This window comes from Sander vitreus, chromosome 8 (genome assembly GCF_031162955.1).
Source record: "Sander vitreus isolate 19-12246 chromosome 8, sanVit1, whole genome shotgun sequence".
NCBI classification, from domain to species: Eukaryota; Metazoa; Chordata; class Actinopteri; order Perciformes; family Percidae; genus Sander; species Sander vitreus.
Genome location: NC_135862.1, coordinates 28,651,349 through 28,667,521, shown reverse-complemented (window position 1 = coordinate 28,667,521; position 16,173 = coordinate 28,651,349). Strand labels below are relative to the sequence as shown.

General features: G+C 40.7%; 1 protein-coding gene across 3 annotated transcripts in view; it reads left to right on the top strand.

The window, feature by feature from the left end:
* LOC144522555 (homeodomain-interacting protein kinase 3-like) overlaps positions 1-15,286 on the top strand; it is a 52,726-nt gene extending 37,440 nt beyond the window's left edge. Inside the window, exons 10-19 of one of the 3 annotated variants that reach the window (XM_078257726.1) lie at positions 1,402-1,525; positions 1,703-1,797; positions 1,963-2,117; positions 3,828-3,887; positions 4,961-5,101; positions 5,181-5,549; positions 5,843-6,004; positions 6,115-6,389; positions 9,716-9,873; positions 10,775-15,286. In XM_078257726.1, coding sequence (XP_078113852.1) covers positions 1,402-1,525; positions 1,703-1,797; positions 1,963-2,117; positions 3,828-3,887; positions 4,961-5,101; positions 5,181-5,549; positions 5,843-6,004; positions 6,115-6,389; positions 9,716-9,873; positions 10,775-11,332 — 2,097 coding nt within the window. In that variant the 3' untranslated portion in view covers positions 11,333-15,286. The remainder of the gene's footprint in view (positions 1-1,401; positions 1,526-1,702; positions 1,798-1,962; positions 2,118-3,827; positions 3,888-4,960; positions 5,102-5,180; positions 5,550-5,842; positions 6,005-6,114; positions 6,390-9,715; positions 9,874-10,774) is intronic. The other 2 variants (XM_078257728.1, XM_078257727.1) reach the window with 2 other exon arrangements.
* The last annotated feature ends 887 nt before the right edge of the window (positions 15,287-16,173 follow it).

The window sequence follows — 16,173 nt, the reverse complement described above, 5'->3', positions numbered from 1 at the left end:
CATCGTCAGTGTAACCAATGTGCTATCTTGAAATAAATCGCTTATTTTCACCATAACATGTTATTATCATGTTATTATCAACGTTTGTCATATGTAAAAGGCCCTTACGGAAATATTCCAGTGTATATTTACCTTCTCTATCGTAAATGGGCCTCTAAAAAATGCCCATTGTAGTAAGTGGGGAGCAAGACAGGCCAAATTACTTGCGCTACAAACATACGATTTCTGTACTTCCAAAAACGTCATGACTAGCAACTGAACTCTTAATAAAGTTACTCACAGTCTTTTGACACAATGATAATGCGACCGACAGCATACGGGTAAAAAGTGTGTTTTGGTCAGGTGTAAATCGCGGTAGGACAGGACCATAACGTTATCACGCTAGCAATAATAACTTAATAGTAACCGAGGCAAAGTTATGTATTAATAATATTTGGTGATCTAAATCAACATAAATGACCTGCTTGCGTGGTCACAGTATATTACATCTGAGTTACAGATGACAATTGAAGTCAGATTAGCTTAAATTCAAGTTATGACTATGGCAAGATCACAAGCATTTCCATTTAGGTACATGGAGTGCTAGCGAAAAAGCTAACGCTAGCATAAGGCTTGGATAACTTCAAACTTCATTCATTTCTAAAGCAGTGTTAGAACTTGACAGCATGGTACACATTAACAACGGTATTACTTTATTTGTCCTATGTAATTTGTTATCATAAGTCGAAGAGAGAAATTGACATTTACCTCAAACAAAAATGAGTAGGTCACTTGCCCTCCAGTTTGCTCTTTTCACCTTCAGCTCCCATACTTTTCGCCTTTTTGGTTCATGGGGGAAGTTGTGAAATCTTTTGCCACTTCCCTGTCTTTCATTGCAGCCAAGCGTGCAACAGTAGGGCATTTTTTCAGTGATTTATGTCATTTTTTTAATAATTGATGTCATTTTTCCACTATTCCCTGCACTATGTCAATGGGAATCAGATGAATGTTGGTATACAACATGGAGTCCATGAAACACGTGACCACCTCGAAACCAATCGCATAACGTTGGCCAAACTCTCTCTAATATACGGTTCTGGTGCTGATGACCTAATGTTGCCCTCTTCAGGGAAGAAGGTGCTTTAACGTATAATCTCAGAATATCGGTCTTCATAATTCTCACTGATGTGACATGGTTAATGGTTGTGCTCAAGAATTATTGCTAAACTTCTTACCCTGTCTGTACTTTCATTTTGTCTCTCTTTTTTGTCATTCACCTAATTTCCTCTAAATCTATATTCTATTATTTTCACATTTTCTCTTTCTTCGCTATATTCTCTTCTCTGCCTGCCACTTCATCTCTGTTTCATTAATTCCACTGTCTTATCTGCCACTGCCTCCTTGTACTCTTTTCTAATGCAGGCTATAAACCAGTCAGCTCCCTCGGTGTTGCATCCTGGAATAGCTCTAACAACTGGGAATGGTCAGTTTGGGTGCACTGACCCCTTCCCACCTGCCCTTCTTCTTTGTCCTCCCACCATGCAAGGTATGCAGACTGCACGCTGCTTACAATTTTTACATACATACATTGTCAAAAATAAATAATCAGTACATTTCTGAACATTGACTTTTCAAATTGACTTTTGCTAATAAATTTAGTCACAGCCTTTCTGAACTGCATGAATGACAATGGTTTGTTTTATGCTCCTTTTTTTTTTAAAAGGTAACCTTAACCAACCAGCAGGGTATTCTGTTCCCATGGTAACTCAGGCTCCTCCCATACAGCCCTTACCAGTGAGACCTGGTGTAATTGCTCAGGTAAGACCCAAACATGGATTCTAAATAGGTGTGTAGCTTGTGTATCCAAGTCAACCTCCGAACCCCAACATCAGGGTAGGTATGGGGGACTTAATACTGGTCACAGCTATGGGGATCCACAGATGATTGTATAATACCCCTGATATTCCTATTCTGTCCCTGTAGCAAGCCTGGTCTAGCCGGGGGCAGCAGCTCCTTGTCCCAGCAGCCTGGCAGCAGATGACTCCAGTGGGTCCTCCTCCCTCTCACCCCCCTCCACCACCCCCGTCCTCCCTTACCAATGACACCACAGCCGGCCCACAGAGAATCAGCGACTGGGGGTAAGTCACCCAAACTTAGTCCGGGGAATTCTCTGTTTTAAGATATCCACAAAATCTTTTATGTTGCATTCAGTGTGTATGCATGCACTAAAGTAACCGGATTACTGTCGGCTTGTGTTGTAACATGATTTCTTAAATGTAATGTAAACCAAAAAATGGTTAGCACAGCTAGAAAAGAAAAAAAGAAACACACACAATTCCTTGTCCATGTACTGTATATACAGTGGGGAGAACAAGTATTTGATACACTGCCGATTTGGCAGGTTTTCCTACTTACAAAGCATGTAGAGGTCTGTAGTTTTATCATAGGTACACTTCAACTGTGAGAGATGGAATCTAAAACAAAAATCCAGAAAATCACATTGTATGATTTTTAAATAATTAATTTGCATTTTATTGCATGACATAAGTATTTGATCACCTACCAACCAGTAAGAATTCCGGCTCTCACAGACCTGTTAGTTTTTCTTTAAGAAGCCCTCCTGTTCTCCACTCATTACCTGTATTAACTGCACCTGTTTGAATTTTTACCTGTATAAAAGACACCTGTCCACACACTCAATCAAACAGACTCCAACCTCTCCACAATGGCCAAGACCAGAGAGCTGTGTAAGGACATCAGGGATAAAATTGTAGACCTGCACAAGGCTGGGATGGGCTACAGGACAATAGGCAAGCAGCTTGGTGAGAAGGCAACAACTGTTGGCACAATTATTAGAAAATGGAAAAAGTTCAAGATGACGGTCAATCTCCCTCGGTCTGGGGCTCCATGCAAGATCTCACCTCGTGGGGCATCAATGATCATGAGGAAGGTGAGGGATAAGCCCAGAACTACACCGCATGACCTGGTCAATGACCTGAAGAGAGCTGGGACCACAGTCTCAAAGAAAACCATTAGTAACACACTACGCCATCATGGATTAAAATCCTGCAGCGCACGCAAGGTCCCCCTGCTCAAGCCAGCGCATGTCCAGGCCCATCTGAAGTTTGCCAATGACCATCTGGATGATCCAGAGGAGGAATGGGAGAAGGTCATGTGGTCTGATGAGACAAAAATAGAGCTTTTTGATCTAAACTCCACTCGCCGTGTTTGGAGGAAGAAGAAGGATGAGTACAACCCCAAGAACACCATCCCAACCGTGAAGCATGGAGGTGGAAACATCATTCTTTGGGGATGCTTTTCTGCAAAGGGGACAGGACGACTGCACCGTATTGAGGGGAGGATGGATGGGGCCATGTATCACAAGATCTTGGCCAACAACCTCCTTCCCTCAGTAAGAGCATTGAAGATGGGTCGTGGCTGGGTCTTCCAGCATGAAAATGACCCGAAACACACAGCCAGGGCCACTAAGGAGTGGCTCCGTAAGAAGCATCTCAAGGTCCTGGAGTGGCCTAGCCAGTCTCCAGACCTGAACCCAATAGAAAATCTTTGGAGGGAGCTGAAAGTCTGTATTGCCCAGCGACAGCCCCGAAACCTGAAGGATCTGGAGAAGGTCTGTATGGAGGAGTGGGTCAAAATCCCTGCTGCAGTGTGTGCAAACCTGGTCAAGAACTACAGGAAACGTATGATCTCTGTAATTGCAAACAAAGGTTTCTGTACTTAATATTAAGTTTTGCTTTTCTGATGTATCAAATACTTATGTCATGCAATAAAATGCAAATTAATTACTTAAAAATCATACAATGTGATTTTCTGGATTTTTGTTTTAGATTCCGTCACTCACAGTTGAAGAGTACCTATGATAAAAATTACAGACCTCTACATGCTTTGTAAGTGGGAAAACCTGCAAAATCGGCAGTGTATCAAATACTTGTTCTCCCCACTGTATGCTTAACCAGGATTCTAACAGGGTTTTTCCATTTGCAAATGTGCATGACAACTAGGGGTGTGCAAAAAAATCAATTCACATTTGTATCACGATTCAAGCTCTATCGATTCATAGAATTCCAAAAATGTATTCTTTTTTTCTTTTCTTTTTGTAATGGCGTGTATACTATTGTGCTGAAATGAGTTAAGCTCGCCATTCCCATAGATGGCGCTGCGTCGAATTCACACTGACGCCTGGGCACTCTTGTCATAATCAAAGAAGAACGAGTGCAGCAGAAGTAGTTTAGGCGGCGCAAACAATGGCAAACCTCACAGAAAGAATTATTCAACATGCTCCATCCTCATTGAAGGCGAGAGTTTGGGCACATTTCAGAAGACGGAACTTGATAGGAATCATACTATATGTAGGCTTTGCAAAGCGAAAGTTAAGTATTTTGGAAACACCACAAACTTGAGAACTCACATGGTACAACATCACCCAGAGATTAACATTAAAGACGTGGACAAACAACAACCTAAAGTACCTAACATACCAGTCAACCAACGCACTCTCTTTCAATGCTCTAAACTCCCACCGAACTCAAAAAGAAAAGCTCTTTTTATTTAACAGTTTTATTTTATACTTGAATTAAATGTATTTGAAAGCTGGCCAAAGCTTGGCACTTTGCGGTTTTTAGTTGCAAAAGTTTTTATTTTTGTATGAAGACATAAAGTAATATCAAACTACATTTAATTTGTTGTGTTTCTTTTCTTTTAAATTGTATGTCTACTGCAATCACATGGGTAAAGTAACTACATTTACATACTGTGAATCGTTTTTTTTTTATATCAAGAATCGTTTTTGAATCGAAAATCGATTTTGAATTGAATCTTGAGCCTAAAAGTCGATGACATTTTCTGAATCGTGCACCCCTAAGGACAACAACGTAACACATCTTATAAAGTTGTGTTTCTCTTGCACCTCTTTTTAGTTTTTTCGTTTGATACCTTTTAATAGGAAATTATATCCCCACAGCAGCCACTACACAGTGATGCAACAGCCTCTCCTGACTAATCAGATGCCAGCCCTCTCTGCCCATCAGCCAATCAACATTGGCATAGCTCATGTTGTGTGGCCACAGCCAGCCAATAAAAGGAACAGATACAGTCATAACAGGTGAGATTCTGCTGTGTAGTAAAGTTAAACTGCTTTGCCGTTTTATTGACATCTAATATATCAATTATATTGTTTAAAGGAACTTGTCCCACCCCAGCAACATCCATATATCAGCATGTCGGACCCCCAAGATGGCCAATGTTGTTGGACAGGCAGTGGCACGAAGAGAGCAGCCTCAGAGGGGGGTACCTCTGGTAGAAACTAGGCAACCGGGAGTTCAAATCACAGATGAAGAGGAAAATTATGCAGAGAAGGAAGTGAGCTGCTTTAAAGAGGTGGTGCCAAATGGTAACAACCAGCTGGACCTGTCCAGTCAACAACAGCGGGATGTGGCAGTTCTGATGGGTGACACGCCAAGCCCTGCCCCCAGTGTGATAAGCATCCGCAGTGAACTGACTGACGGAGAGGACGAAGAGGATGAAGACCCTCAGAGGTGCCGTCTGAGCGAGTGAGTAACATCACAGACAATGAAAATGGGATTAACAAAATCAACCTCATTAACACTTATCTTCCCTATGTCTTTCAACATTTGTCTTCTCCGGATATAGCACAGAATGGTAGTAAAAAAGTCAGACCCCCTTTTAGATTTCAGTAGCCAAATGAGCCTCTGTAACAGGCAGTGTCTGCTCTAAGAAAAATCTGGAATTCAAATTATAAATCTAAAATATGAGTGATCCATGAGGGAGTTAATTCTACTATCATGAGCTTTAGAAATGATAACCTTAATTTTGATCTCCGTAGGTGTAAAGAGGAGTGCGTGTGTGAAGCATGCAGAAACACCAGTGTGTCTATGGAGAGAGTGTGTTCCCTCAGCAGCCCCGACAGCAGCCTCAGCACCAGTTCTTTTGCCTCCAACTCCCTTCAGTCCAGCCCCTCTGTTTCACCATGCAAGAGACCCAACAGGTAGTGGAAGTGTGTCCTCATCTCCAAATAACTAAGAACGTAATGTTCTACAAAGAGAAATGCACTCATAAGTTCCAGTCATCTTAATGTTATTTTTCCTCTGTGATCAGCATGTCTGAAGACGATGGCCACGAGAGTGGCTGTGACACAGTGGAAGGCTCTCCCACGTCTGACACGTCAACCTCCCCACATGGCAACCGTCCCTACCGTTACCTCGACAACAGTAACCACAACAAGCGCTCACCTTTGGCTGCCATCGTAGCGCCAATGCCTTACCCTGCAGTGCAGGGCAGGAGTCCCCGTGGTGTCAGGACAATGGTGGTTCCACCAATGAGAGTGCAGAACAACAACAGTCAAGGGACAGAGGAGCGTGTTCAGAGAACAGGTCAGTGGAAATATTTACCTTTACAACAGGAAACAAATATTCCTCTTTGTATGTTTATGTACTGTATGATGGATTTTATAGGTGAGAAGAAAAGGAGTGTTGTCTATTTTTAGGTTTTAACCAATTTTTGTCATTACAAGCTAAGAAATGAATGCTCATGAAAATGTTGTGTGTGTAGCAACATGTGTCCTCATCTTGGTACCTGTCATGTAGTCTGTCACCTGTGCTTTGGTGGTGTGTGCTTTGCAGGTCATATGGAAGCAGTAGGGGCTTACCGCCCCCTAGTGGGTCATAGAGGCTTTAACAGGTGATCAAGAGACACCAACAGAGAACTGGCCACATTGTACCAATACCTCAAAGATGCATCCATAGCAGGCAATGCTATCATTGCCTGAGAGTCTTCTTTTATGGTTTTCCCTCCATCAAAGTAGTAGTTTTCTTCAAGGAAAGTTTCCAAGAATAAGGAGCTGGTGTGTTTGTGCGTAACCTATTAAACATGCACAGTTAGATAGGGTTATAAACAGTGTCTTTTAAATATGTGTACACAGGGTTCTAAATTTGCACCACCTACCAGCCAAATGCTGGTAAAAGATGCAATTGGCTGGTAGATTTGCTTCACTCACCAGCCAAAATAACAAAGGTTACCTATTGAGTGGCTGCTTGAACCCTGTGTGTACATGTGTGCATTGTTTGAAATTTGTCAACATCTAGTGTAAGCTTCAGTGAACCAGATATCCCAAGGCAAACCAAGTTTTGTTAATTTGGATGCTGTCCAGAAAGAGTAAAATGATGAAAGCTCTTCTCATCTGAGCAGTAACCTTGGCTGATGGTTGATTTTGAGCATTGAGTTATATCATTTAGATTTCTTTCCTGTTAATCCCTCAAGTAACTGTCACCAACCCCTCAAACAAATATTTGAACTGCAGTTTAAGTATCTAAAACAAATCCGTCCTTACTTGACAACACCTGCATCAATGATACAGACATTTTATAGAAGAAGAAGAGGGAGAGTTTACTTGAACCAGAGTACAGCAGAAATGCTTTCTGAACATGTCCATGTCCACAAGGGAAAGGTGGATGCATTTAATTTGGTGTTGAGTCAGAGCCTATGCTTTCTCTGCTGGTTCTTGCCATGCTGCAAAAGTTGTCCTTAAGACACTGATCTGAGATCAGCTTCACCTTTTCTTTCGCCAGATGTTTTTTTTTTGTTTTTTTTATATATATATAAATGGTGGAGTGAATTTAAAACTGATACAGATCAGAGTCCAAGAAGCAACTTTGCTGCTCAGGTGCCTTTTCTGAGTGCCAAAAATCTCTGTTTCACTCTCTTTCCCCAGCTTTATGGATTGTATTGTCTAGTTTTATGATGCTGTGTTGAATTAGAAGATGCACAACTGTTAAAAAGTGAAAGACATGTTTGATGATTCTACTAGGGTCACTGCCCTGCTAATGTAAAAGCTCTTCCACACCGACTGTAATCCAGAAGGTGTGGCATGCTTCTGTAGTGTCGAGTGGTAGTTCTCTTTGGGCCAGCATGTTCTACTTGTTCTAGAACTAGAATTCTAGAACAAGTCTCTGAAATGGGTGAAACGTTGTTGGGTTTTATCTATTGTTGTTGTTTCATTCACATCTAATGCATAACTTCTAATGCAACCACATTCTTGTATACACTCTCAGATTATGCCTGTAGAGTTTAAATATTGATAAATCCTTTAACAGGACTCTTTTAGTCTCCATGAGGAAAGTTTAGGGAATGTCTGGTCCATGTCAGATGTTAAGAATTTGTGGAAGTGTTAACTACTAAGCCTGAGCTTTTCCAGTTATCCTTTGACTGTACATGAAATAAATAGGCTGTTTTTGTTCAGTTGGCTTCATGATTTTGATGCACATGCTGCTGTGTCTCACAGATTAGCTTGATATATTGGTCTTCAGATATTGTTGTCAGTGTTTCCTTTAGGATTTTTTTTAGCAGTGGGGGCAGGTCCGCATTCCCCCCCACACACACACACACACACACACACACACACACACACCACTGCAACACAAACTAATATATTTATTCACTTCTATTCACACACACAATGAGGCATATTTTCTGTATTTTTTGAGTTACTATATAGGCCAACTTTGATCTTGACATATAGGCTAAGCATTCTTTAGCAAATAACAATAAACCCACTATTAATTACATTATCTTAATGCAGTGTAACTACTTCAGCATGTAAATAATGCACCTAAAATACATACGAGGGCGTTCAGCAATCGCTATCGAATCAACAGCCACGTGCAATTTAGCTTGCAGGTGAAGAATACAAACAACGAAAATCACCAGTTAACTTAATTTAAATTTGCAAGACCAGGCTTAAATGAACCGACAACATAAGTTATACAACTTACAGTTCTTAAGGACGTACACACACAATCTCAACTGGCTAGTTATCCTTGTGTGTCCGCGCTATTCTCCGACATGCACTCTAACAATGTAGCCCTATTTCTGATACCGTGGGGGGGCAGAAATGTTGCCGTGGGGTGCCACCATGGTCAAATCAACATAGAGGAAACACTGGTTGTCCTTTCAGGTTTGACTTTTTTTTCGCTTTAAACGCAAATTTAGTTTGTGAAAATCTTTTTACTGTGTATTGCACAGACCCATCAGAAATGTGTAATCTAGCTGTAGATTGGTGCCATTACATTGTCAGCACTCTTTAAATTTTTAAAGAAATTCATATTTGCATTTCTCAAGTTTCTACCAATATTTTGTTTTTGGTAGTGTGCTAAGACCTTTGGGACCAGCTAGGACCAGTCACATTACATGCTGCTCTTTAGCCTGTTTGTTTAGCCTTTGTCTACCTGGCAAAGCTACTCTGCACACATTAAAGGATTCTGTCCTTGTCCTATTTATAATTCATTTTGCAATATGAAGTGCTACACATTGACTTTATTAAGCCACTCCACTTTCAGCTTCAGTTAATGCAAATACAATGTTAATGTCTATATTAGTAAATGTGATCAGTTATTTGTATGCATGCAGCCTTTATTCCTCAGTAAGATGAGATATTTTAAGTAGTCAATAATGATTTGCACATACAAAAGCAGGACTTAAGTTCCAAACTAGTATGTATGGCTTGAAAGAACACAGTGAACAAAAGTATCTGAATCTATTTTCTCTCTGGTGTGCATGCTTGTTTGTTGTTTGAAGTCTTTGTAGTTTTTGGTCTTCTTCTTCACTGTCTTTAGTCTTGCAGGCCATGTGGACTAAACTTGCCATTCCTTTTTGCAGTATATATGTCCTTGCCTGACTCACTTATGTCTTCTCTCTGCTCCAGTCTCAGAGTCCTGGTCCCGTTCCAAAGGCCGCTGCAGCTTCGTAGGACATCAGAACACTCCCTCCTCCTTCCCCCTTCTCCCATCCGCCCCCCTCCTGTCCCGGCAGCAAAAAGTGACTGGGCAGCAGCAGCACCAGCACCCTCTGGGCTATGGTCAGGTCAGTTCAGTTCTTTTCCTTTGACTTTATTATATATAGGGGATTATGAAGGAGCTGAACACTTTGAAATCTATTGGTGAATATTAATGGGATTGTGTGTGCTTTGCAGCAGAGCTCTAGGGCATTGTTTGTCAGAGCAGCAGTACATTTGGGTAATTTTATTGCTGGTCTGATACAATCAACAATATTCTAGTCTCCTCTCAAGGGCTTGATTAAAATGCCTTGATATGTTGTGGACTTGTGTGGTTTATCTTTTCTGCTTATATGAAAAATGTAATGTAATTTCAACTGTAAAGGAATGGTTCATAATTTTGGGATATTCGCTTAATCGCTTTCCTGCCAAGAGTGAGATGAGAAGATTGATCAGTGTTTTTTAGCAGTGGGGGCAAGTCTGTCCGAACAAATATGAATCTAGAGCCAGTAGTCAGTTAAGGGGAAAACGGCTCTGTCCAGAGGTGACAAAATCCACCTATCTGCTGCACCCTTTAAATCTCACTCGTATTAGCTTAGACACATATCTGAATAAAAACAAGTGTTTAAACAACAAGTTGTGATTTTACAAAAGGTGATGTGCCAGGAAAACTCCAAGAAGTTTCTGTTCCCCGCAATGACGTAGTCCAGCACATATACTCCATAAAACTACGTGTTGTTTTTACACTTTTGTGTAAATTAGTCAGGTTAGCTCTTTCCTCCTGTCTGTCCTGTCTTTGTGCTAAGCTAGCCAGCTGTTTGCGCCAGCTTCATACTGAACGGATAGATGAGTGATATCAACCCTCTCATCTAACTCGCAGCAAGAAAGCGAATGAGCATTTCCCAAAATGTCAAACTATTCCTTTAACAGACTGTATAGAGCCTGGATGTTTAACAGATTCTCATTGAGCTTGTCTATTCTCTTTCTAAGGTGCAGCCGTACGGTTCAAACCACAGCAACAAAGAGTGGAACGGCAACTATGGGCCGCTGCGACCACACGCCTACATCCCCCCCACTGTCCACACACACACCTTCACACACCTGTCGCACGGCAGTCCCACCCACACTTCGGCCGCCCCTCACACACATACCCAAGGCCTGCCCACACACACCCTGCTGTCGTACCCTCCCAGCGCCCCCCTCACTGCCGCTCATCATCCCCACCCCATCCTGCCCTCTCGCCCTCCTCCACCCCCTCTCCTCCAGCACAGCTACAGTCTCTCCCACCCCCAAGGTGGCGCTATAGTTCACCAGGTGACCCTGGGCATCAGCACCCACCACCCTGGACACCCCGCTCCCCAACCACACAGGCTCCTCCCTTCTCCGACCATCCATCCGCATCACCAGCCCGGTTACGCCCACCACCCCCACCAGTACAAGCCGCCCTTCCCTCCTCCTCACCCTTACATGGCCTCCCCGGCCGCCTACACAGGCTTCCCTCTGAGCCCCACCAAGCTCAGCCACCACCCTCAGTTCTCGTATATCTGAGGAGCAGAACAGGGCCACAGCAGTACCTTCTGGTGAGGAAGGGCAACGGGAAATGGACTGGGGCTGCACCCTGGACAGGAAGAGCTAGCAGCAGAGTACAAAACGGACACTTGTCATGATGAGGAAGAGGAAAATATGGTTAACGAGGAGAATGGATAACAATGTATCATAGGGGATTGAGAAAGAAAAACTAAATTAACAATGCTGAAGATAATGTTTTATGGTGTTTTGAGGATAAAGAAATTCACAGCCTTTGTAATCTGGAGGTTATCGTCAAAAGTCAAGTCGTGTTTGATTGTCAGAGCAACTTCAGCTCTGAAAAGATCTCCTGAGAAATCATGTCAGTCAACGGAAGAAACAATGATTGATAAAATCTGCATAGCTTTATGAGATAGTGTCACAGGAGGGAATGAATTCACAAAGTATGATGATAAGGATATTTTTAATTAAGAATGTGTTCCTTGCACATTACCTCCTGTTGTTTGAGAGAGTTGTTTCAGAGAGTATGATCTAATTGGAGATGGGAAATCATTTGTTGATGCTGTCAATGCGCTCAGCCTCCCCTACCCTTTATCTTTGTTACCTTGTAGCATGTGCTAGCTGGTCAGATCTGTTTGTTAAGCCATCCCAGTCTTTATTAACCTGGATTGAACGCTCCTGTCTTTGTTTGAGGCAGACTTCACTGCTGCCATCGCCTAGTGCCTTAAAACCAGAGTCTATGACGTTACTTCAGGAGATTATAGGTTGGAAATTTAAATGGGCTTGCAGCACTTAACCTTTAGACTCTGAATATGATGGGCTTATTGGATAAATAATGCTTGTGGTTAAGTTTTTAATATTAGCAAATGTTGGACTTCAGTTTGCTTTCTAACTCAGAGTATGTATTTACTTTAGCTAGAGGCTGCACATTTAGGGCTTTGACTGAATGAGCTTTTTATGTACATAAAGAGTGATTTGATATTTTGATAATCAATTTCTATTCACTATAGTACTTAATTCACAACAGTATTGTCACTGTTTACTGTAACTGCAATACAATCTAGATAGCCTCTGGGTTGCTGTGTTTTTATTATTTAGCATTTAGGCTAGACTTGTATTGATGCATTTATGTTTTAATTTTTGGGAGTGGCATAGACAAAAAAAGATTGTTTCATGTTTTTACTTTTAAATGCTTCTCAGTGTTTGAAATAACCTATCAACTTACAGTATCATTGCTGGGCTATTGAGTGTTAACGGTGTATCGGTAATTGTCCATGTATTGAAGCCTGTTGTCAGTTTTGATACATTCCTTCAGGGTGGATGCATAGCCTTGATTATTATTATTTTTTTTGTTTTGTGTTTTTGATTTCCAGTGTGTAGTAGAGCTGCGTCTTTACCTGTCATATCAGCTGGTATTTTCCTGTAATCAGCACCAAAGACATATTCATCAATCATTTCTGAAGCATGGTCAATACTATTTCTCCTTTCACCTCCAGCATACTGTTGCAGTTATCATCATTGGAATATATTGTGAGATCTCTATTTTAAAAATCAGGATGAGGTTGAGGTTTTATTTTTCTGAGCTGTATTTGGCAAATTGTATTTGGAATGTATAGATAATAAGCTGCTATGTACCGATTATCTGCCACTTCGTAGCTGTGAATTTAGAGGAATAATCTCATTCTAGCCTGCATTCTCTCTTTTGTATTGTAGTTCTGATGACTAGATACATTAGAAGTGTATTTTTTTTTTTTAATATATAGTATATTGAATGCTATTCCTATACGCTAGTGCCTCTGTATATTGGCTTTGTTGTTTTGAAGTGATTGTAAACTGCTGTAATGGAAGGTATGAGTTTTCCTTTTTTTCTGTTGCTTTTTGGTGTGTGTGTTTTTTTGTGCGTGTGCATTTAGCATCAGTATTCCAAACGTAGGCTGGGTTCACTGTTTGATTCTGTAACCGGTTTGTGGTTGTATTAAGAGTTTTTTCTCGTTTTCTTCTGATGATATGGCTTTTATTATTGGACTGTATTTGCAATTCTGCATACTGTACAACTAGTGCCTTTCTTCAAACAAGTGGCTGACAGATGAAATCTTGCATTGATATCAAAGCAGTCAGAAATTTGTAGACTAGATCCTTCTAACGGGATCGGCTCGTATTTTCACATCACAAAACCCCAAAGTTGTTTGTTCGACAAAGATAAGGTCTGGAAAATCTCTTTTTTACAGAATCCTAAGAAAGTACAAGTCAGGGAATGTTTCATTGCGCTCACGAAGAACACCGTGCGGTACTGAAAAAACCTAGGGCCTGAATATACACAAATGCAAAGCTTTATTATCACACCATGAATGTATTTGTGGAACTCGAGACATCTGTTTTTGGTTTGCAAATTAGTTATTTGTTGCATTTCTAATGGCTGCACAGCGTTTTCTCTTATCTTGTGTTGGGATGTTGATAGTTCTTGTGTGTTGATAGTCCATGTGTTTTAGTCAGGGGTTCTTTCAAAATGCTTTATCCATCAATCAAACTCAAAGTTTAGGTCCAAAGTTGTCTCATCTCCATCTACGTCAGTGTATTGTTGCCACCATAACAAAAAAAAAACTGCTCAGTTGCTTGTTATAACATAAACTTCTCTCATTTTTACAAGATCCTATAACGTTGAACCGAGATGGTTGGTTTTATTAAAATACAAAGAACGTTTTGGGATATAACAAGATAAAGTGTTATGATATAACACGGGGGAGGGGGGCCTGAGTAATTTGGTATTTAGTAAAGATGAGAAAATGTCATACCATTTTAACAATATCTTGTTATATTGGAAAAATTATCTTGTAAAAACAAAAGTTTGTTATGACAAGAAACTGAGCAAATATATTTTGTCATGGTGCTACTCTACTTAATGTATTACATTGTAATGGTTTTGCTATGTTGCTTAAGCAATGGGTGTATTTTGTGTGCTTGTCTAATACGATACTGTGTTGACGATGCTTAGACAAATGAGAGGATGCACTTGCAGTACAGCCTAGAATTATAATTAATATATGTGTGTGTCATAGCACAGTAATCTGTACTTAACGTCAAGGAAAATGTTCTGTTTTTTCTTTTAACCCTGTGGTGTACAGCCTCTCGGTGATTCCCACATGGCTTTATTATTTCTGTCATCTTAGCACCTGTGATGAGATGAACACATGTCCCACGTCAGTGATGTCCCACGCCATAATCCCCCACCACTTTGGGTTGATTGCTTATGATAGATAATCCCGCCACCATGCATCCTTGACAGTTGCATCATCAAAGTCAGCAGAGGGTCACACAGTCCCAGATCTAAAGCTCAACAAGCACATAGAGCCCAGCAGCCTTAGGTAACAACGCAGGCCTTAGAACTGTTTAAATACTAAAACATTAGGGGACATTTTGGGCCCTCACATGACAAAACCACCAACTCCACAAACATGGGTCTGAACATCTCATTTGGGTACTGGGCTGAGAAGTAAATTGTGCAAATCAGATTCCTAAGAAATGTTTTAGGTAGATTTTGTACCACAACTATCTAATTATCGGTTTGACAATTGTAGTTAGACACAAATATGTAGACATAATTGCTAAATCGAAACTGTTACTGTTCTAAATATGTGTGTAGATCTGTGTGGCTTTATGATTTTTTATGATTTTTTGATTTTATTGTATTCTTATATGCTACACTAGTTTTGACATGTAGCAACTGCACTGTGCAATATACAACAATATGAGGACTGGGGAAATGATTATTTGGATGTAATGTGTGTCTTACCAGTTTGCGGTCGTTTTCTTTCCCCCCCTCTAGTTCTCAGTGAGTTTCAATGTGATGAAGCCTTATGTACCTTTTCACAAAAAGCGGGTTCCTTCTTGGTGACTCTTATTGGTGAGTGTCAAATTATGAATTGATGGTGTACTATGTCAAGATTCACTTTGAATTAAAAAAGATCTTTTGCTTCAGTCGCTGTTGTCTTTATTGATATACATGTCATGCACGGGTATTACTTTGTGTGTGGCTGCAATAAAGGTGACCTTTCAATGTTTATTTTTAAGTGTATCCAAAGACATGAACTATGAAGTGATAATTGTGTGAAATACAGTAATACACTACTCAAAATACTTTTAGAATGGCATACCTGGTATAGCATAAAAGTTAGATTTTGTGCACTGTTTGTGTGTTAAGGGGCTTATTTTAGCTACAGAATAGTTCATGTTTGAATGATCTGAAGTGAAAACAATGTCAATAGAAGTGGCTGTGTTCAGTATGTAAGGAATTTGTGTTACTTTCATCAGCTAATTATCCTGTCTATGGGCAGGGTGATGTTTTCTGTATGGTGATTGCTGGATGTCTCCTGATGGTCGTTGGCGGTGTCAGACGGCATTTGGACCAGACAGTTTGTCAGCAGTTCAACTGCTGGAACATAGAGTAAAGAGGTTTGGGTGGTAGCTCGTCAGTTTGATGTGTCTCCAAGTGTGTTCAGCCAACTATGGAGACATTAACTGGAGACTGGGCAGTACAGCAGGAGACAAAGTAAAGGTTGTCTGCATACAACAATGCCAACAAAAGGCCAATATCTTATCACCTTGTCTCGTTGAAATCACAGAACTTACTTCACCGTGCTACTGAAGTTCACTTTTTCAACCAGACTGTTGGATATGAACTCTATGACGATGGTAGGAGACGAGTGGTCACAGGCCCTATGTTATGTAATGTAATTTTATGAATTCAGGGACAGTGCACAATTAAACATTAACCTTGTATAAAAACAAGGAGAGATGCATTGTACCAGGTTTTAGCACAATTGCTATTTTCCGTCTGTAGTCCATGGGCAGGTAATATTCTCCCT